The sequence below is a fragment of the Porites lutea genome, chromosome 3, assembly GCF_958299795.1.
Source record: "Porites lutea chromosome 3, jaPorLute2.1, whole genome shotgun sequence".
NCBI lineage: Eukaryota > Metazoa > Cnidaria > Anthozoa > Scleractinia > Poritidae > Porites > Porites lutea.
The window spans coordinates 3,726,456-3,749,307 of record NC_133203.1 but is presented as its reverse complement, the minus strand read 5'-3'; the positions used below and the strand labels follow the sequence as shown (position 1 = coordinate 3,749,307).

Genomic DNA, 22,852 nt, shown 5'->3' with positions numbered 1-22,852 from the left:
TGATAATAACAAATTATCACAGTTATTGTTACCACTGATAGATAATATTGTGGATTCATTAAAAAAATAATTGTAATAATTGTTCATTCAATTTGCAATATTATCATTTAACAGGAGAGATAATTTACTATGCTAGGCCACAGGAAGAAGTAACAAGAAATAACAGTGATAATGGATATCAAGGTTTGTGATATGCCCATCAGTGGTTCTCGGGATAGCAAGAACTGGGGATGATTAAATGGGGGGAGGGGGGAGATTATAAACAACAACAAAAAAATCCCAGATCTTGTAACAAAACCCCAAAATTTAACCCTAGAAGAATCCATGCTGAATTTCGGATTTTTGTGACAAAAAAGTCGTGCAATAAACATAATGAATGAGAAATCAACTAAATTAACTGAAACCATGTTGGAAATACCCTAGGACACTTTGCAGAGTATTGTAGTTTAATCCTTTAAGTCCTAAAGGTGACCAACACCAATTTTCTCCTAACGATATCCATGGACAGCGTGCAAAGAAAGTCGTCTCCGAAAGCCCGGGGCTAGTGCATTGTGCAATTGGGCTTGTGAATTCTGTTCTCAACTTGCTCAAAGTTTTTTGGGAAATTCAAATTACAGAAGAACTGCAATCAATGCTGCTTATCCAAAAATTCTGGGGCTAGTTAAAAAGACTCTTGGGCTAGTACAGACTAGCAACAACTTGCCCGAGTTGCAAGCCATTTAAACTGACTTTCTTTGCACCCTGATAGATTGTCAAGAGGTTAGGTTATGAGAAAAAATGATCACCAAACAGAAAATGCCTAATGATCTTTTATCAAATTCTCTCAACACTTTCTTTAAGGAAATGTATGGAGACCAGTTTGGAGAATTTGTACTTGTATATTGGGGCTTAACCCTTTAATTCCCAGTAGTGACCAAGATCAATTTTCTCCTAACAATATCCATACATTGTCAACAGATAAGTTATGGGAATTAATAAAATGATCACCCAAGAGAAACTGCCTTGATCTATTATCAAATTCTCTCAACTAATTCTTTAAGGAAATGTATGGAGATCAGTTTTGGAGAATTTCTATGTAGATACCGGGGCTTAAAGGGTTAAAGGGTTAAAGGAACAGTGTAGTGGAATATTGAAGAAAATATATAAACAACAACGACTGAATTACAAGTTTGGTTGTAAGTTTATGAATGGACTGCCATGAATCTTCAAGTTATTTTGAATACCCTTTAAAAAATTTTGCCTACCTAAATCAAGCCACAAAAAAAAATACTTGCCCAATTCTCCCTATTAAAAAATCTGTGAATGGATAATATTTCAAACCTCAAAAAATCCTTCAAGTCTTGCTTTCCTTCTATATAGTCATACAGTAAGCAAGGTTCATTTTCATGTTCATACATGTATACTGAGCCAGAAGGCTGTGAGAATGAACGTTTCCCAGTGTTTAAGCTTTTCATGTATTATTTTTTTGTAGGATACTCTGTAACCACTGGGAAGTTTTTCAAAAACGATAAAAACGGTAGGTCCAGTACATTATAAACGATTATTGGATGAGGTTTTTGTGATGTCCGGAATAATCAAGGTCAAGATAAGTGCTATCAGCCGAGACAAAAGCCAAGGCTGATAACGCTTACTGAGACCTTGATTATTTAGGATATCACAAAAACTTTTTCTAATAATTATTGTTTTATTATACATTGTTTTGAAGAAAGTAACGACAAACACACTGTCGTAAGGAACCTGAATTGATATTATTATTGGAAATCGTGCATTACGCGTACTACATACAGATTAGTCAGTTATCTGCTAGCAGATAAGTAACTTATCTGTAGGTTGCACTGATTTCTAAACTTAGCTGTAGCTTTTTAGCCAATGAGAGGACAGATACTGAGTGCAGTGTATTTATAATAAGAAGGGCTTGGGTCAGGGGACAGTTTAAGAGGAGGCCCCTAAGTACGTTTGACCCTCATCCCCAGAACATTTGTACCCAAGCTGGCCTGTGGAAAGGCAAAGCGCTCTATCTCAATGATCTTACGGAAGAATAGAGGACTGTGAACAGTCTATCAAAGGGTTTTACTATTGGGTAAAGAGGTACAAAGTAATTTGCTCAAAATCTACACAAATGAGATAGCCCTCGTTAAAAGTTCAAGGTCTCTAGTTTTCTAGGTTGTAGTTTTGGAGGTCTTAGGTCTTAGCTTTCTAGAGTACTGCATAAAATGTCAGAGGTACAGTGAAGCCCCTGAAAACAATATGGTGGCAATGAAAACAGCCATTCAACTAATTTAAAAACAAGACATTTCAAAACACCAAAACATGACTGTTTGATGTTGGCAGGATAAAACATAAAGTCAAGTAAGAACAAAAATAGAAAAGCCTCCTGTTCTTGAACTGCTGTTCAGAACTTATTTAATTGCCTTCTGTTGACTAGCCCTAAACTTCTGGTTGCCAGCTTTTGATTTCTACATGTAGGCGCATTGTCTACCAGTGGCTTGCAGTTTTGGACCCTGTGTAGTACATTTCAGTTAATGTAATAATTATAGGCACTTCCAACATCCCATACCCACTTCTGTCATAACCTGGAGAAGTATTTGGCTAGGAATTTTTATATTATTCAAAAAATTGGGTCTTTGATGTTATTATTATTATTATTATTATTATTATTATTATTTATATTTGTAGATATTGCTTCTGGTGCTCCAAGTTTTGACCAACATGGAATGGTAAGAAGCTTTATGTCAAGGAAAACTACATTTTTAGACATTTTTGGACAATTAGGCAACTTGCAGCATTAATTATTTTTAAGTTTTGCTGCCCAAAGCTGAGTCTGAGTCATTTTTCAAATACAAAATTGTTTTCTGTTAGCTGACTTTATTTGTGTTTCTGTTGTAGTTAATTTTTTATCTCAGGTAATTTTTGTTTTTCCTTTGTTTTTGGGGATGCTAATGTATGCTAATGAAGTTGAAACAAAAGAAAAGCAAAAATTACCTGAGATAAGAATCTAACTACAACATTTCTCTTATGTCACTTTTTAGGTTGTCTTGTTTAGAAGTCGTAGCCCAGGAGTATTTCAAAGTAAACCAACTGTAATCTTCCCACCACAACGTCAACCTGGTACAGGTTTTGGGTATGCAGTTTGTGGAGTTGACCTTGACAATGATGGGTATGTTATAAAACCTAAAATCTGTTGAAAGCATTAGTACAGTGGAACTGTATATGTTAATACGGTCACCAATGGGCCCAAAAATTTTGCCTGTATTAAGGGTGACTGAATTAACTAGGGTTTTTTCACAAGAAAATGTATGGCCGTTTCGCCAGGCGGTCAAAAAGTGGCCGTAATAACGAGGTGACCGTATTACCGCGTTGGCCTTAAGGTGGGGTTTCACTGTGATGGGCCAATGTTCTTAGAAGACCTTGGCATTGGGGCATTGCCGCGTTTTTTAATGAAATGCTGCAGCATAATTAGCCCAAGGGGTTTCCAAGGGGCGTAAATAAGGGAAAAAAAACTTACAAAACGTACGTAAACATACGTACACTTCCTTGTAATATAAGCCAAAATTTTATTGGTTATGGTGTCCTTACTCTAACTCAGAGCTGTAAAACATTGAGTTAACTGTATGTGAAAATTGGATGTTTATAATCCAAGAAAGTGTGAGGTATTTACTCTATCTTAGACCTGTCAGTAAAATGTTGAGTTAACATTTCCGGTCATCGCTTCTCTCCCTGGAAAATTGACCGGAAATGCATCTGCTGTTCACAAGCTATAATCAGTCCTGCTCATCAAATTTTTTTTCGGGCTGGTTGAAATGACTTTCGAGCTAGTGCATGCTAGCTACAGCTTTCCAGAATGGCAAGTCAGAAAACTGTCTTTCTTCACCCTGTCACATGGGAGTCTGATTTGTATAATCAGTATGATTATTAACTGAATTTGACTACACAAAGTTCTGTTACCAAATCATAACTGAAACAAAATTTGATTTAAGATTTTTAAAATTGAATAATAACAAGGTCTTCCGAGAGTTTTTTTCCAGATGTAGAAAAAAAAAACAACAATCAAGAGCGCAAGCTAATAACCTTAGGCATGATGGATACTGTCCTATTGCTGCATGATAGCCAATTAGATTAGAGGATTGTTTTAGTCATGACTGACCCCATAAGTAAGTAATCATCAGATGAGTGTCTGTCTGTGGTAGGTGTTCCTTGACAGGGGTTTGAATTTACATGGCATATACATTGTATATTACATTTTGTACACGTTTACTAATTAATTGCAAGGTTTTGTCATTTAAAATCGTACTATCATACTTTACTTTATCGTCACTAAGTTTAGTTTTTCCTTTAAACATACTCTTGTTACAGTTTATAACGAATATGGCTATTTTCGCACTACACCATATTGCCTTTTCGCTAACATGAAAACCATATTGGACAGGGCTTCCCGTTCAAACATAAGAACAGAGATTTTGGTGCATAGCAAAGCCAGGCCACCCCAATCTTTAAAGTGGAGAGTCACGTTTCGGATAGGTGTTCATCATCTGGTACAGTGTCAACATAAGCCTAAGTTTCACTTCTGTTAATATTTACAAACTTACTACATATAGGTCGTGTATGCCATGTTTAGTCTTTCAGATCTCTTGGTTGGTGCGCCATTTTTCTCTGACAATACACATCCTGAGCAAGGAAGAGTTTATGTGTATGAAAACAGAGGGGATGGAAACATGAAATTAGCTTATGAGTTGCCAGGCAACTTTAGCATAGATAAATGGAGAGCTAACTTTGGGCGGACAATCACTGCTGTTGGAGACATCGATCTGGATGGATTTCAAGGTATAGAACACTCAGATTAAAGACTGTTAAGTTTTTTTTTCTTTAAGAGCTGTATTGCATACATTTACTAGTGTTTTCTAGCTTTGTCTGACATTTTTTCAGGACACTTTTACCATTAATTTATTTCTAGACCCCATTTAATGCATTTTGCTAAACTGCAATAATATTTATTAAATTGGCGTAATAGGCCGTGTTATAAGGGCATGATTGAGCCCCTTATTCCCCTCCCTGACAATGATATTTGTGGGGAAGGAATGTGTGAGGAGGGCCAGAGAGCTCTTGGTTATCCTGTTACTACTGCAGGGCTAGCTCAGCAAGTGGGTACTTGATTGCAGAGAGAGAGGTTGTGGGTTTGATTCCTTGGACTGGGCCAAAACTAAGTGTCTTAAAATAACTGAGAAATGAAAGGAACTGTGTTTGCCCTGGAAACAGGTAGACTTTCACTTGGCTTGAATGACCAAGAAAAAATAAGTATTATCCCCAATTAGCATATATTGTTAAAGGAAGGTTGATGTTAATTCCTCTTGGAGCGAAAAGAATTTAGCCTGGTGCTCTAACTGCACATGGACGTTAGTGCCCTCTAGGTTAAGTTTTTCGAAAGACAGGTAGTGCTAATCCAGGGTTCATTACTATGACAACTCATGTCCCCGGCTTGCAGTTAATCTAGGCTAACTGCTCACGTGCCTCGGAAAACCTTGACGCTGATCGCTTAACTTTATCACAACCACTTGACAATAATTATGGTTCTTGATTTCAGATGTAGCCATTGGTTCTCCATACGAGGGTAATGGTGAAGGCGTGGTTTATATCTACAGGGGCTCAAAAAATGGCCTTGTTACAACACCCATGCAGGTAAAATGAAATTTTGACTTTGGCCCGAGTAAAAGGACTTCTATAATTCGCAGTGGGATTGGTAAATTTAAATAAAATAGCAAGAAACGAAATGAATTCGGTAGGTGTTGTTAACTGACATCATCATGAAAATGGACTATTATTTTAAGTGGCTCGAGTTTAGGAACATACACTCCACTAAACCATTCCATGCAACTGTATTATTTTTCGTTGTTGTTTAGGTGATTAAAGGTTCCACTGTCTCGTCTGGTATCAAATCATTTGGATATTCAATATCCGGGTCATTAGACATGGATGCTAATGGATATCCAGGTATATGAATTATCTTGCGTCATACTCATAGATAGGAATACAGTCGACTCTCTCTTAACGGACACCTCTGTAAAACGGACACTTAGAGTTGGTCCCTGCCTTCCTTTACTCGCTTTATTTGACTCTCTATAAGACGGACACCTCTCTAAGACGGACACTTACCGCCGGTCCCAAAAGTGTTTGTCTTAGAGAGAGATGACTGTAGATAACTATTACTTGTGTCGTGTTTTATCTTCAAAAAGAGTATGGCAAGCTGTCGTGTGAATTTAAGCCTGAAAATATTATCTGTTTTGCAGATATTCTTGTTGGAGCTTACCAGTCGGATACTGTGGTCCTACTTAGGTAAGCTTTATTCAGACATTCACTTTTATTGCCAGATGGAAATCTTACTTGCTACACATTACAGTGGAACCTTGACATAACGAACTTCTACATAACGAAGTCCTCAGCAGTATAACGAACAATTTTCTTCACCGCAGTAATAGTAAAGTTCGTTATTTCGAGGTTCCACTGTACTAGTTGCTTTTCTTTTTCTGACTCAACCCTCCATTCCCCTATCACTCACGTTTTTTGTTGATCACACACCTTTAATGCACAGATGTCTATTTTGGACAGACACCAAAGGAATTAGCCCCGGTGTGAAGACCTTTTTTGGACGAACAACTGAAGGAGCACATCTTGGCTGGCCACTTAGAGGGGCAATTTCTCTTACAGACGTGTGAAACATCATAATGCTTATTAATCATTCAGGCACTGCACTTTGGAATATTTTTTAATCCTTTTAATCCCAAGATTGACCGACAGCAATTTTCTCCTAACAAGAGCAATTTTATGAATTAGCAAGAGAAAAGTTTATGAGAAATGATGAAATGATCACCGAATGGGAGACGCTTTGATCCTTTATCTAGCCTGCGAGCAAGCTCTCTGGGGCGCTCTGGCGCTGGGGCGGGAAAAGGAAGGAGAGTTTCCAACTACCTCTGTGGAATTTGAATTGCACCTCCAATTCCCCTGTGGCTCCCCTTCGACTGAGCTGTCAGATCTCCGCCAATCAGCGCGAAGCGGAAACGAGCGCGAATGTAAACAAACATTGAAAAACACGTGCCAATGGTAATGACGTCATTACTAATGTCATATCCGCCAATCAGCTTCTTGCATCGACTTTTTCGATGCAGATATTTAAATTCCAGGCGCCCGGCCCGCCGCCAGAGCACCCCGAAGAGTTTGCTCGCAGGCTATCTTTTATCAAGCTCTTTAAACAGTTCATAAAGGGATTGTACGGAGTTCAGTGTGGAGAATTTGTATGTGGATATTGAGGCTTAAATGGTAAAACAGTGACAGTGGCTGATGTTTTTTTTAGATCTAAGGCCGTCATCTCGCTTTCGTCAACCGTCACGATCAGCCCGAGCACTTTTGACATTAAAGGCAACCCCACCTGTAATGAGACTAACGACGGGAATGTTAAATTTGAAACGTTATGGTGAGTATTACATGTTTCTTAACCCATTGATACTTAACTGCCTAGGCTAGTTAAAGTACACTGTAACTGAATTTTCACCAGGAAGAAATATTGCAAGGAAAGTTTTGATAGTCCCGCTTCATTTTGTCTACACGATGGCCTAAGGTTTTCACCGTCTGTAGTTTCTTAGCTGTGCAATTTGCTACTTTAGAAGCTAAGGCTTTAGAAGACTTCTCGCATTGTTACAAGGGACAGGGAAAAAAATGGACAATATTCCGCTAATTGTTTTTCCGTATTTGTGTTTATTTTTGTTAGCTTCGACATTACTATTTGTACTAAGTACACTGAAAGATCTGGAAACGTCACCGATACAATTGGTAAGTCTTATAGAACTTCACAGAACGAAGAACAACTTTTTTGCATCAGCTTGTGAGCATGTTTTCAGTTTTGCTTCTAGATAGTTCGCACGTATGTTTGCTAGTACTTGTGGTAGCGTTTGCGTAGCCTTCTCGCGATATGATTGGATGAGCAAACGCGCGCCACTTTGTCAGCCAATCAGACATATCTTCATAATCAATGCTGGCGCCCTCTCGCACATTTTCCCGCGCTTTACTTTGGGTGCGTATATTTTCTCAAATTTGATTGGTTTGTGGGATTACCTACATCATTGTGCGTCATACTTACTCAAAATATTTTTCCATTTCTGATTGGCTCCAAACCCATGTCTAATTCTTCGTAACCAGCCTTCATAACCACTCTCCTTCAGGTAGACACGAGCCACACCAAAGAGAGCTCGGTGGACAAGAGGCAGTAAAAAAAGTATCTATATATATATATATATATGTTCTCTGGGATGTGGGTTTGCTGCAAATAAACTTCCCCCTCTCAAAGAAAAACAAAGCTTTTTACCAGCACCTGATATCATAAACTTTTCTTTTTTGTCATAGACGTTATGCTGATTATGACTTCCGATATTGACTATGCTGAACCACTGAAGCGAGTTCTGTTTAGTTCAAATAAAAAGGAGGAGATAAACAGGACAGTAGGTGTGACACCGACTCAAAAATGCTTTGCCGTGAATGCTTATCTCAGGGTGAGTATGGCTACAAAAGCAGGCATATGACAAGGAATTGAACACTCTAAAGGTGATGTTACACAAGACGATCCCCAATGACGATTTTTAGCGCAACACAGCTTTGCAGCATTGTTGCAACATTGTTTCGAATTGATACAACATTGTCCTAGCATTGCAATGCTGCGTTGCGCTAAAAGTCGTCGTTGCGAATCGTCCCTCGTAACATCACCTTAAAGCAATATTGATTTAAGGTTATGTTACACGAGACGATTCGCAACGGCGATTTTAAGCGCAACACAGCGTTGCAATGTTGGAAAAACGTTGCAACCATTCAATTCAATGTCGTAACAATGTTGTTACGTTGTGTTGCGCTGAAGATCGTCATTGCGAATCGTCCCATGTAACATCACCTTTACGGTCTTTGTTCTCTTAACCAACATTCCGTGTCTTAAGCCCTAAAATCCAGTCCACCAGATAAACAAAGATATCCTCGTCTCTGACCCCCTCGGGATTATATCCACAGTGGGAAAAGCAATGCTTTTATTCTTTCGTCTTTATGTTAATTTGCTCTCAGTGTCTTGTTTCAAGGTAGAACTTTTTTGAATTCTGTAGATGCAATCGAGGCAAAGAGGCTCAATTAACATAAATCTAAAAGAAAAGTAATATCTCCACCATCTTGAAATTGACCACTACAGAAAATACCATAACATACCATAATGCTCTATGTTTGTCACCCCAAAATTTTGCATAAGCATTGTTTTTAGTTTCTCTTGGAGCCATTTTAACTCCCAAGAGAAACTGAAGACAATGCTTATGCAAAATTTTGGGGTATCAAACAAAGAGAATTATGGTATGTTATGGTATTTTTTGTAGTGGTCAATATGGTGTTTACAAGGCATGTTTTATTTGGTGATTTACAGGAAGGAGTTAACGATATCTTTCCTGACATAAAATTCAAACTGACCTACAAAATTGTGGAGAAGGCTGTGGTCACCCCTAGCAGCCCTACAGACGTCCCGTCCCTTGTGCCATACTCTGTTTTGGATCCTTTACAGATACAAGAAGTCACATCAGTGGTGAGTTAGCCTTTCACTGTCTTCTTGTGTGAATAAGAGGCTTTATTTGAAAGCTGTTTCGACGGCGACGGCAACGAAAACGTCAGTAACAATAAGAGAGGTTTTCAGTGTAAACAGTTGGTTGTTTACCATTTACACGGGCGAACTGGTCGGTTTACGGTTTGGATAAATGGTTCCCAAAGTTCAGGACTGGTAAATTTCTTCCGGGAATCACGTGTACCATTTGCACAAATCAGTTCCATTTACCGAAAAACGGCCGCAAAAACCTGAAACTAATATCAACAAAAAGCCTTCGAAGAAATGGAACAAGAATTTCCTTTTGGAACATTCCGACTGGGAGCTTAGGCGCTTTCCAGTCAATCAAAGCTTTCGAATACTTGGAAACAGCGGCGAAAGGTACATAATTTCGCGGAAAAGTTTCCAGAAATTCCGGGAGAGAAGTTGAATGGAAAGAAAACTTCCGGGAAAAAATTTCCCAAGTTTTGGTATACCTCTCGAGGTTGTCTTTTTTGGGGGGAAATTTTGGTAAATTCTGTTCCATTCGCTACTGGACGTTGCCGCAAATTAAAACCGGACGTTTTGGTGGAAAGGAAAGCGCCCCGGACTTCCTTTTCAGACGTTCCGTTGCTCCCGGAAGCGAACAGAAGAGTCGTGTTCCATTTACTTTGCGACTGGATTTTCCTGAAACTTTTTGTAAATGGTAAACAATCAAGAACTCTGCACGTGAATCACACTTTTTGGTACATTCTTTTACCGTCCTCCGCTTAGCTACGATGTGAAATTCCTAACGTGGTGTTAAAGCAGGGCGTAAACACATAAGGACGTTTATTTCTCCATCGTTTCAAACTTGATTGTAGTACCTAACAATTCATTCCTAGGAAAATTCGCCAGCGGTTTGACAAGTTTTGCGAGCTGGAATAATCATTAGGGAGCTTACACGACGGCAGTGGAACATCACTAAAAAAATGAATTTGTGCTCATTTTACGCCGCTCAATTAATCAAATTTATAGGCAATTTGTCCTGGATTTCGTAATCTTAAGGACGGTAAGCAAGTTAATAAAGAGATAGGAAAACTCGTCGTTGTGTGTTAACGTCCTTGATGACCAATGCAGGAGCAGATTTGTGACTTGCTTATAACTGTTTGTTTGTTTTGGTTTGTTTTTGTTTTTGTTTGTCTCTTTTTGTCGTCCGCGTCGTGGTTGATTTATCTCCTTGCTGACAAAAGTGGTGGTTTCTTAAGCTCTCTAAACAAGTTCAGGTCACGGTCATAGTGTTTCACTCGGATTTTGCTGCGCTTGGGTCGTAAATGAAAATCGGCGTTTCCTTGTTTTTAAGCAATTTTTAACTAACAGTGTTCTTTCTCTCTTTTTTTTTTTAGCTGAAATTCAAAAGGGACTGTGAGAAATGTGTTCCAGATTTGGAACTTGATGACAGCAGAAGCAAAAGGTGACTTTCGAAGAATTCGTGACATGTGTCTTGCAGAATAATGATTGAAGCTAAAGACACTATGGTGTTGCGTCAGTTGGGAATTGAAACAAAAATTTCCTGTCATCAAATTGTAAATAGTAAATTGGCCACCGTAACTGAAGAGATTCAGTCGTAGTGGTTCTTTTTTCAGTGTCCTTTTTTCCTTTGTATCAATTCAGCAGGTTGATGAAACCAATTTTTTGTGCCATTTTCTTTTTTCTTTCACTTTTTGATGGGTAAATCCCTTCATGTCACTTCAAAGTAAGGAATGATACAGCGCTGTTATGTAAAAAGTTTCATTGTTAGTTGTCATGTGACTTCGAAGTAGCCAATGAGAGTGCTCTATTAGAAAAACAGTTTTATTGTTAGACGTCATGTGACTTCAAAGTAGCCAAGGGTAAACAGTCTCGTTGTTACTTGTCATGTGATTTTAAAGTAGCCAATGAGAACGCGCTATTGGTAATGATGTTATTTGTTTCTTGATCATAGGACACTTGCTGTGGGTGGTGAAGTTTATAAGTTGGAAGTCACTGTTAAGAACAAAGGAGATGACGCGTACAATGCTAAACTGTATGTCGATATTCCCAAAGGAATCAGCGTCCGTCAAAGAGGAGTCTTTAGAGTCGATGGAGATAAGGTAAGTTGCGAGAATGATTGAAATATAAAGACCATAGCCCTTGAGAGTAGGAGAAATAGCACTGTAAGACGGTAGTGGCTATGTTGTAGTTAATTTTTTATCTCAGGTAATTTTTCTTTTTCTTTTGTTTTTGGGTATGATAATGTATGCTAATGATGTTTAAACAAAAGAAAAAGAAAAATTACCTGAGATAAAAATTAACTACAACAGCTACAATCGGCGACAAAATTGTTGAGATATTGTCCTCAATTAGGGTAACTTCGGAGAACTAAACAGTCCACACCCCCTCTCCTCCCCCTCCATTCAAAGGTACAATCGGCGAGACACTTTGCGCCAAAGCGCTAAAGCGGTCTTTTGACGTCTTACCGACTTCAAAGGGGAAAAATAAAGCTTTTTCTCCCCCATCCGAATTATTCGAGTTAGAGACTCCCAATGTTCCGACATTTCCTTTCTTTCTCGAAACTGTCAACTATGAGTCAAGGCCATTTTGGCCATGAGGAACGCAACTTTATTTACCTGCATTTGCTTTATTTTGTATCCTTATTGTTTTTTTATGTGTACACAGATTCCTAACTGTACCTCAGATACTAAAGCACTTTCAGGTTACAATTTATCTTTCATTAACTGTATTAATTTTTTGTTGTTTCAGGCCGAATGGATTGGACAAGTATACGATGAGGAGAAAAAACTCGGCACAAATGACACCAAACTGATCATCAAAGTAGCAAATCCTTTGAAAAAAGAGGTTAGTAAGTTTGCATGAATGTAGCCTGCAGTGCAGGCGTTTTCTTTGAGCGCGCAATTTGCTCACGAAAGCGCCATGTTGATACTTCCCGAAGACAGGCTAGCATGAATGATCCTTTGGACAAGACCTATTCCGTACTTATTTTTTCTGTATATGTTTTGGGAGGCACCGTGCCCGAGCGGTTAGAGCGCTGGACGTGAAATTCGGAGGTCCCGAGTTTAAGTGCCTCCCCGACCGGTAGCTGATAGACTTCAAAAAAAGTCCGTATTTTGCGTATTCAAGTACTCGCGAGCAGTCAAACAAAAGGTCTGGAGCGAGACTGAAAACAGAGAGCGAGACTGGGGCCTATGGGCGCGTGAGGCCCGCGTGCTTCGCGCGTGTGAGACCCTTAAGCTACGCTAAACCGATTTTGAGAAAAAACCCGAATGTTTTGCAGTTTACTTGGTGAATTTGTTCTCGGTAGTCCCCGAGTTCAAATCGTCGACCACGCTTGTTAGGATTTTTAACCCTGTTATTTGAAATTTAAATTATTTGTTTCAGGGATTTGCTTGGCCCCACTAGCATTAGTGCTATAAATACTGCCGACGGTAAATAACGGAAATTTATTTTTATTTTAGTCGCAGAAGTCATTGCGGATTGAATTGGACACTTCAGGATACAGTGACGAACCAGATTTCTTGCCAATAAACATTTCTACGGACAGGTAGTTCGATGGTTGCATAAACTAGAGCTGCAATAGCCTGTACACAGACCTTGTTTTCTTTTTTCTTTTCGAAAATCAACGAGCACGCTAGCGCGAAGTGAACGCGCAAGAACGAGCATGGAGTGCGAGTTAGTCTGAAATGTCATCCCTCCATCGCTCCACCCCCCAACGGTCTCTTTTACCTGCCCGCCCGTTGGGGGGAGGGGTGAAGAGACGGATGACATTTCAGACTAAGCGTGAGTCTTTTTTCTCTTTCCCCACCCCCCTCCCCTTAAGCTAGGGGTCAATAATTCGCCCGCGGTTTTTATTTTCATACGCGCGCTCAACGATCCAAAGAGAAATTATTATTATTTTCAGACGCGCGCTCAACGAACCAAAGAGAAATTAGAGGGTCTGTGAACTGGCTAGAGCTGCAAATAATTTTCATTTCTTGAAAGGACTTTTGTCCGGGTGAGACACTTTTTTGTTCGATAGAAACAAAGGTCTGGTCGGACTCAATCATGAACTCATTACGCGTTTTTAAACTGTAAATGAAAGGCGCGGGATTCCCAGGTAGACTGACTCCTGCCATACCGTAAACCGATATGACGCCGGTTTCGAAGCTTAAAAAGGCGAGTAAAATTCAGAAAATGTTGTGATAAGCCACTCCGTTTATAAATCCTCTTGAATCCCCTTACGAAGTTATTTAAGCCTAGGGCTTGTGTGCGGAAACATTTTGCTTCAGTTGAAATGCATGGAATATTTAAAATTATCTATGATGAGTAAAGAGGGAATTGAATTTACGAGGATAGCTTTATTGTAACGCAATACATTACACAAACTACATTTGTTAGCCTTTGAAAGTGAATTGTTCACTTTTTTGCAGCACAAATGAAGAGGAAAGTGCTACGCTGGCGGACAATTTTAGATTCTTGAATATTTCTATCAAATCTCAAGCTGATCTAGAGGTTAATGGGTAAGTGCTATAAACTAGCCAACTTTGTCGACGCACTCGCCTTCACCGATCATTTCTACCACTTTATATAATGTAGAACCAGAAGGTTATTTTAATATCAGTGCATGTAGTATGTTTAAATACCCTTAAATATGGCTTTAAGCGCTAAAAAGAGTCGCGATTCACCTCCAGGAGGAAGTTAAATTTTCAAATCTTGACTTTAAACTCACTGTAGTTAATTCTTTTTTTAATCGAACTTTGAGTATAATAACTGTAGAGTTTAAGGGCAGGAAAAAAAATCCACTTTCCCAGTGGGCAAGTAAATTTCAGTTTTCACTTGCCCCCACTTAAATATTACTTGTCCGAAGGTAACACAATGCCTTACCATCTACAGTTCTAAGGTACTGTCTATAATAAGTTACAAAGTGTATAAGATTACTCAACACTTAAATGCTGTGCCGGATACAGACTAACTACTGGATTTGATCGATACGGTGATCGAAGGAGTACACGAGCAAATGTGCACTGGGATTTTAAATTGATTCATGCTTTCAACTTATTGTGTCACTCACCTCGCAGTTTTCAGTTTTGAAATCGTTGCTGTCTGGAAATTATCATTTACCAAGCCGACACTTTCAAACCGCGGAGGCTAATTTCACTTGCCACCAAACTTCTATTTTCACTTGCCCAAGATCAAAATTTACTTGCCCTGGGAAATAGGGTTATTTCCATCCCCGAGTTTGTTGGTGGAATGTTTAAAAGCGGTCATTTTAATACTCCGCCTGATACTAGGCCGGTGTTGTGTAGAACTGCACCATGCGAGTGTTTTGGGGACGCTATCGCGGCATTCCTGGGTGACTACGAGGTTGGACAGGAAACTGAGTCAAAATTCGCCCCCAAAAACATTCCCACAGTGCAATTCGGCGCAACTCTGACCCAGTCTAACGCGCCACCTCAAAATTCTCCAGTTCAGGAACTCAAGTGGGGAGAATGGCTTCAAGCTTTAGGCGTAGTAATTTCTGGAATTATTTGGGTGGACAATCCCTTAGTTATGATTGGTCGATGGTATTCGAGTCAACCATTAAAAAATCAGAAGTAACACCTTTCCACCCACTGGATCCCAGAAATCGTTGTGCCGAAAGCTTGTACCCTTTCTCCTTATAGTCTCTGGAATGGGAATGGCAAATTTTTTCCGTGCGCATTGTTTTATATCATACTGTCAAGTTCATGTAAACGTCCAATTCAAACTACAGGAGATTCTGTTTCCCTGAAAGTTGATCTGCATTTTTTTACTAGTTCGACTGTTGAAGAACAAGTATCATACGGTGGGGAAGTTGTGGGAGAGAGCGCCATGAAACGCGTTGAAGACATTGGAAATGAAGTTATTCACAAATACTATGTATGGGCCTCGTAATGTGCGAAGTATCTTCTTTAGTCTTACCCTATGCTCTGAGAAAACTGAAATATTTTTGAACCCGTTGGAATCTCAACAAACGCTTGATGGTCGTCTTGAAATTTTTTTTAAATTTTCAGTGGCTTTAACAGCCCTTTGTTAGAGTGAATCTGGGGATTGTGGGTTGTCTCTGGTTTATATATTATACCAGATTATTGGTGGGAACATTGTGAACATGGAAATATTTTGATCAGTGAAGAATTTTCCAATCCGTTAAAACACCTTGTAACGATTTTCAGGCGTACTGGCCTTTCTGCAAACCTAACTTCAAACTATCACTACCTCTTAGCACTCTAAATTCATTCTTACTCTCTTCGAAACTCATTTTCACTTTAACCTTGTGTTTTTTGATTTGCGTCCGCTTAAAATTGCTGATCGATATGAATTTTTATGCAACTCAATTTTAAGGTGAAAAACCGCGGCCCAGATCCAATCCCTTCAAGTGAAATCGTTATTCACTGGCCTTTTGAAGCAACCAGCGGCAAACATTTACTTTATCTTATAGACGTTCAGGTGAGATATGTAGGTTATTGACCATTCTGAGGTCCACACTATCATCATATTTGGGATACAGTAAATTCTTTATTTAGTCCCCCTCTCATATCAGCCTCCCTTCCCTCTTTCCTTATTATTCTTCGCTAATAAATTATAGACTCTATTAATCAATCACACCTAAGGGCGGGGGAACCCCAGAAAGATGAGGTAACCCGCCTGTCCATATAATCTCTCATTTTAATTTGATCATGTTTAATAATAGGTGGGGTGACCCGCCGCATGTTACCTCACCTATCTGGGGTCCCCCACCTCCATGTAAGTAGGCCGTAAGTCTTCATGTGGACTGATCCCGTATGGTTTATTCAGGTGCTGGAAGTTCGGATTTGTTTTTGATCTTCGGCTGCGGGACCTCCAGCTTCATGCACTTGACCTGTTACACCTTGTGTTCTACAGTTATTAAGGAAAACTAATATCATAATCTTTGCTAAATTAAACAAGACCCCCGTTTCCATTAAGCCCGTGCTTGACATGAGTAAGCCTCCCGGGGAGCGTAATAGGGGATTTACGACTTGATGCTAACAATGGATTGTTTTCACTTATTTAGTTTGATGGCAAACTAGTAGATTGCGACTTCAAACCTGGTCAGTTAAATCTGTTAGGATTGCAGGTAACTACTGAAAAAAGTCGGTTTATCTTAACTCCCCCCTCTGCTTTGGTTAATTCCGGAAGTGACATGACCAGACCCAGTCCCTTTGCACGCGTTCAGTCTTACAAGGCGTGGTTTAAATACAATTATTATTCATTCAAAATATTTCTCCGTTTCTGATTGGCTAAAAGCACACGCATAATTCACAATAACCAGCTACTGTTGACCAAATTTGGAAGAATTTTGCGATGAATCAACCGATGACGTCAATTTTACTTCGGGTCACTTTCGGAATTTGGAAATTAAATTCAGAAATCTTTCTTCTTCGTATTATCATCGTCGGTTATCTCCGAAGCTTCGGAAATAGGCCATTTGCACGATGACGTCATTTTACCACTACAACTAGAATCTTAAGGGTTTTGCTTTCTTGTGCAAATTAGGGCTTTTGTTATTTAAACCTTGCCGGGATTACCAAATTCAAATATGAAGGAAAAATAAAAAGGATTCTGGTGGTATTAGTAAAATAACGTTATCGTGCAAATGGCCTGTTGGTTATGGTCTTTGAAGTACTTCAACTGCAAATATCAGTGTCGTAGGAGACTGAGGCGCGGTTCAGACGCCGAACTTTTCATGAGCCAAACCATATACATTGAATTAATTATCTGAAAAGTTCGGCGTCTGAATCAATTAGAAACGCCGGTTTCAATTTGGAACGGCTCAGCCGTTCTTTTCGGGTGTCTTGAAAACAAAGACCCCTAAGACCCCCTACGATCCCCCTCTGAACGACTCTGAACTTTATTGATCAGGGTTAGCAAACCGAGTTAATCAACTTTCAGGTCAGTTTGTGACTGAAATGGAACCTGATTCACTCAGTTTCCTATCCCTAATCAATAAAGTTCAGAGTCATTTGGCCGGGGGTCTTAGGTGTCTTTGTTTTCAAGACACCCATTCTTTTCGCCTAGCCCGGCCGGGAATTTCGCCTTTGGAGCGATTTTTGAACGGCTTTGATTCAGAAGCCGAACTTTTCGTGTACTGAACCTAGCGCTTATATTATTACAACGTATTTTGTAAGCAGTTTGACCGAAATGAGCATTTTTCGCCTTTTGAACTTAGTTCAGCTGCAATTCAGTAAAATCGGCGTCTGAAACAATTCAGCCGGTCTAAAAAATGTGGGTCTGCGTTAATTCGAATTAGGTTCGGCTTATCAAAAGTTCGGCGTCTGAACTGGGTCTGATTTTGCAAAGTAAATTGTTCATCCAATGACTACAGTTAAAACTAGTTCAATTAAGAACGTCATTTTGTTGAATCTTCTTTAATTTATGAAACCAAAGAGTATAAATGAAAACTAATTTACACTCACTTACCATTTATTTTGTTCAACCAGACTTCAAGTGCTATCTATGGGAAACAACAAAACGATACTTCAGGTGACGAAGTCAAGACACGCAGAAGACGAGAAGCTGATGACAACCAAAACACGCCAAATTCAAAGGTCAAAAGAGAAGCAGAGCCTGTCCAAGACAAACCTCAAACTGAACTGGTGAGATAATGATCTTGGTTTATAGTCAAATATTTTCGCCTTTTTGGTTTAATAATGGCTGCAGATTCTGCGAAAGGAAAGAAGGAAGTGAACAAAGAAATTACTAATTAAAAAATTATGTACTGTGTATAAATTAAAATAATTAGCATAATTTGTTACTTGGTCCTTTATTATAGTAATAATAGTAATAATAGTAATAATAATTCCGTTTTTAACCTCGGCAGTATTTATAGCACCAATGCTAGTGGGGCCGAGAAAATGCCTGAAACAACTAATTCAAATTGATCTTAACAGGGTCAGTGACAGTCCCGCTGTCCATTAATATGATCCACAGATCTACCGTTCTAGCAATCTACCGATCCATCGGTCTACAGATCCTTCGATCTTGCAATCAACCGAACTACAGATCTACTGATCCATCGCCCTAGCGATCTACCACAGATCCATCGATCTATTAACACAATAGCAAGAGCTTAAGTTTGTCGATTTTTGACCCCAACGGTCAACATCTACAGATCCACCGATCTGACGATCTACCATCCATCCATCTACACATCTACTTATCCGTTAATCTACAAATCCACCCACCTAGCAATCTACCGATCCATCGTTCTGCAGATCTACTGATCCATTTATCTACATATCCACCGATCTAGTCATCTACCGATCCATAGATCTACAGATCTACCGATCTATAGATCTACAGATCTACTGATCTATTGATCTACAGATCCACCGATCTAGCGATCTAGCGATCCATCGATCCACAGATCTACTGATCCATTGATCTACCGATCTAGCGATCTATCCATCCATCGATCTACAGATCTACTGATCCATTGATCTACAGATCTACTAATCCATTGATCTACAGATCCACCGATATAGCGATCTAGCGATCCATCGATCCGCAGATCTACTGATCCATTGATCTACCGATCTACCGATCCATCGATCTACAGATCTACTGATCCATTGATCTACAGATCCACCGATCTAGCGATCCATCGATCTACCGATCTAGCGCTCTACCGATCCATAGATCTACTGATCTACTGATCTACAGATCCACCGATCTAACGATCTACCGATCCATCAATCCACAGATCTACTGATCCATTGATCTACCGATCTATCGATCTATCGATGCATCCATTGATCTACTGATCTATCGATCCATCGATCTAGCTGTACTGATCCATTGATCTACCGATCTAGCGATCTATCGATCCATCGATCTACAAATCTACTGATCCATTGATCTACAGATCCACCGATCTAGCGATCCATCGATCTACCGATCCATAGATCTACAGATCTACTGATCCATTGATCCACACATCCACCGATCTAGCGATCTAGCGATCCATCGATCCAGAGATCTACTGATCCATTGATCTACCGATCTATCGATCCATTGATCTACAGATCTACTGATCCATTAATCTACAGATCCACCGATCTAGCGATCTAGCGATCCATCGATCTAGCCATCTAGCGATCTACCAATCCATAGATCTACAGATCTACTGACCTACCGATCTAGCGATCTACCGATCCATAGATCTACAGATCAACCGATCTAGCGATCCATCCATCTACAACTGTACTTATCCATTGATCTACCGATCTAGCCATCTATCGATCTATCGATCTACAGATCTAATGATCCATTGATCTACAGATCTACCGATCTAGCGATCTACTGATCCATTGATCTACCGATCTACCAATCTACCGATCCATAGATCTACAGATCCACTCATCTAGCGATCTACCGATCTACCGATCCATAGATCTACAGATGCAGCGATCTACCGATCTACTGATCCATTGATCTACCGATCTAACTATCTACCGATCCAAAGAGCTACAGATCTACTGATCTACCGATCTAGCGATCTACCGATCCATCGATCTACTGCTCCATTGATCTACAAATCCACCGATCTAGCGATCTAGCGATCCATCGATCCAGCGATCTACTGATCCATTGATCTACCGATCCATAGATCTACAGATCTACTCATCTAGCGATCTACCGATCCATAGATCTACAGATCTACTGATCTAGCGATCTACCGATCCATAGATCCACAGATCCACCGATCTAGCGATCTACTGATCCATTGATTTACCGGTCTAGCGATCTACCGATCCAAAGACCTACAGATCTACTGATCGAGCGATCTACTGAACCATAGATCAACACATCTACTGATCTAGCGATCTAGCGATCTACCGTTCCATAGATCTACAGATCAAGCGATCTACCGATCTACTGATCCATTGATCTACCGATCTAACTATCTACCGATCCCAAGAGCTACAGATCTACTGATCTACCGATCTAGCGATCTATCGATCCATCGATCTACAGATCTACTGATCCATTAATCTACAAATCCACCGATCTAGCGATCTACCGATCCATAGATCTACAGATCCACCGATCTAGCGATCCACCGATCTACTGATCCATTGATCTACAGATCCACCGATCTAGCGATCCATCCATCTACAACTGTACTGATCCATTGATCTACCGATCTAGCCATCTATCGATCCATCGATCTACAGATCTACTGATCCATTGATCTACAGATCCACCGATCTAGCGATCTACTGATCCATTGATCTACCGATCTACCAATCTACCGATCCATAGATCTACAGATCTACTGATCTAGCGATCTACCGATCTACCGATCCATAGGTCTACAGATCCAGCGATCTACCGATCTAACTATCTACCAATCCAAACAGCTACAAATCTACTGATCTACCGATCTAGCGATCTATCGATCCATCGATCTACAGATCTACTGATCCATTGATCTACAGATCCACCGATCTAGCGATCTAGCGATCCATCGATCCAGCGATCTACTGATCCATTGATCTACCGATCCAAAGATCTGCAGATCTACTCATCTAGCGATCTACCGATCCAAAGATCTACAGATCTACTCATCTAGCGATCTACCGATCCATAGATCTACAGATCTACCGATCTACCGATCCATAGATCTACAGATCTACTGATCTAGCGATCTACCGATCCATAGATCTACAGATCCACCGATCTAGCCATCTACTGATCCATTGATTTACCGGTCTAGCGATCTACCGATCCATAGATCTACAGATCTACTCATCTAGCGATCTACGGATCTACCGATCCATAGATCTACGGATCCACCGATCTAGCGATCTACTGATCCATTGATTTACCGATCTAGCGATCTACCGATCCATAGATCTACAGATCTACTGATCTAGCGATCTACCGATCCATAGATCTACAGATCTACCGATCTAGCGATCTACCGATCCATAGATCTACAGATCTACAGATCTACTGATCCATTGATCTACCGATCTAACTATCTACCGATCCATAGAGCTACAGATCTTTTGATCTACCGATTTAGCGATCTATCGATCCATCGATCTACAGATCCACCGATCTAGCGATCTAGCAATCCATCGATCTACGGATCTACTGATCCATTGATCTTCCGATCAAGCGATCCATTGATCTGCTGATCAACCGATGAATTGATCTATCGATCCATGGATCTATAGATCTACTGATCCATTTATCTAGAGATCTAGCGATATGGCGATCCATGGATCTATAGGTCTACTGATCCACTGATCTACAGATCTAGCGATCAACCTATATATCGATCCATGGATCTATAGATCTACTGATCCATTGATCTAGAGATCTAGACATCTAGCGATCTGGCGATCCATGGATCTATAGATCTACTGATCCACTGATCTACAGATCTAGCGATCCATCGATCTACAGATCTACTGATCCATTGATCTACAGATTCACCGATCTAGCGATCCATTGATCTACCGATCCATAGATCCATAGATCTACTGATCCATTGATCTACAGATCCACCGATCTAGCGATCTAGCGATCCATCGATCCACAGATCTACTGATCCATTGACCTACCGATCTATCGACCTATCGATCCATTGATTTACAGATCTACTGATCCATTAATCTACAGATCCACCGATCTAGCGAACTAGCGATCCATCGATCTAGCCATCTAGCGATCTACCAATCCATAGATCTACAGATCTACTGACCTACCGATCTAGCGATCTACCGATCCATAGATCTACAGATCCACCGATCTAGCGATCCACGGATTTAGCGATCCACCGATCTACTGATCCATTGATCTACAGATCCGCCGATCTAGCGATCCATCCATCTACAACTGTACTTATCCATTGATCTACCGATCTAGCCATCTATCGATCCATCGATCTACAGATCTACTGATCCATTGATCTACAGATCCACCGATCTAGCGATCTACTGATCCATTGATCTACCGATCTACCAATCTACCGATCCATAGATCTACAGATCTACTGATCTAGCGATCTACCGATCTACCGATCCATAGGTCTACAGATCCAGCGATCTACCGATCTAACTATCTACCAATCCAAACAGCTACAAATCTACTGATCTACCGATCTAGCGATCTATCGATCCATCGATCTACAGATCTACTGATCCATTGATCTACAGATCCACCGATCTAGCGATCTAGCGATCCATCGATCCAGCGATCTACTGATCCATTGATCTACCGATC

The 22,852-nt window shown here is 40.0% G+C and overlaps 1 protein-coding gene across 1 annotated transcript in view; it reads left to right on the top strand.

The window, feature by feature from the left end:
* LOC140930216 (integrin alpha-7-like) overlaps positions 1 to 22,852 on the top strand; it is a 50,912-nt gene that overhangs the window by 8,946 nt on the left and 19,114 nt on the right. The window contains exons 7-27 of the mRNA XM_073379880.1: positions 115 to 183; positions 1,472 to 1,516; positions 2,677 to 2,717; positions 3,030 to 3,157; positions 4,616 to 4,821; positions 5,579 to 5,673; positions 5,895 to 5,985; positions 6,282 to 6,327; positions 7,343 to 7,462; positions 7,757 to 7,818; positions 8,389 to 8,534; positions 9,437 to 9,592; positions 10,972 to 11,039; positions 11,550 to 11,697; positions 12,347 to 12,442; positions 13,060 to 13,145; positions 14,011 to 14,100; positions 15,376 to 15,478; positions 15,941 to 16,045; positions 16,632 to 16,694; positions 18,058 to 18,213. Coding sequence (XP_073235981.1) covers positions 115 to 183; positions 1,472 to 1,516; positions 2,677 to 2,717; positions 3,030 to 3,157; positions 4,616 to 4,821; positions 5,579 to 5,673; positions 5,895 to 5,985; positions 6,282 to 6,327; positions 7,343 to 7,462; positions 7,757 to 7,818; positions 8,389 to 8,534; positions 9,437 to 9,592; positions 10,972 to 11,039; positions 11,550 to 11,697; positions 12,347 to 12,442; positions 13,060 to 13,145; positions 14,011 to 14,100; positions 15,376 to 15,478; positions 15,941 to 16,045; positions 16,632 to 16,694; positions 18,058 to 18,213 — 2,120 coding nt within the window. The remainder of the gene's footprint in view (positions 1 to 114; positions 184 to 1,471; positions 1,517 to 2,676; positions 2,718 to 3,029; positions 3,158 to 4,615; positions 4,822 to 5,578; positions 5,674 to 5,894; positions 5,986 to 6,281; positions 6,328 to 7,342; positions 7,463 to 7,756; positions 7,819 to 8,388; positions 8,535 to 9,436; positions 9,593 to 10,971; positions 11,040 to 11,549; positions 11,698 to 12,346; positions 12,443 to 13,059; positions 13,146 to 14,010; positions 14,101 to 15,375; positions 15,479 to 15,940; positions 16,046 to 16,631; positions 16,695 to 18,057; positions 18,214 to 22,852) is intronic.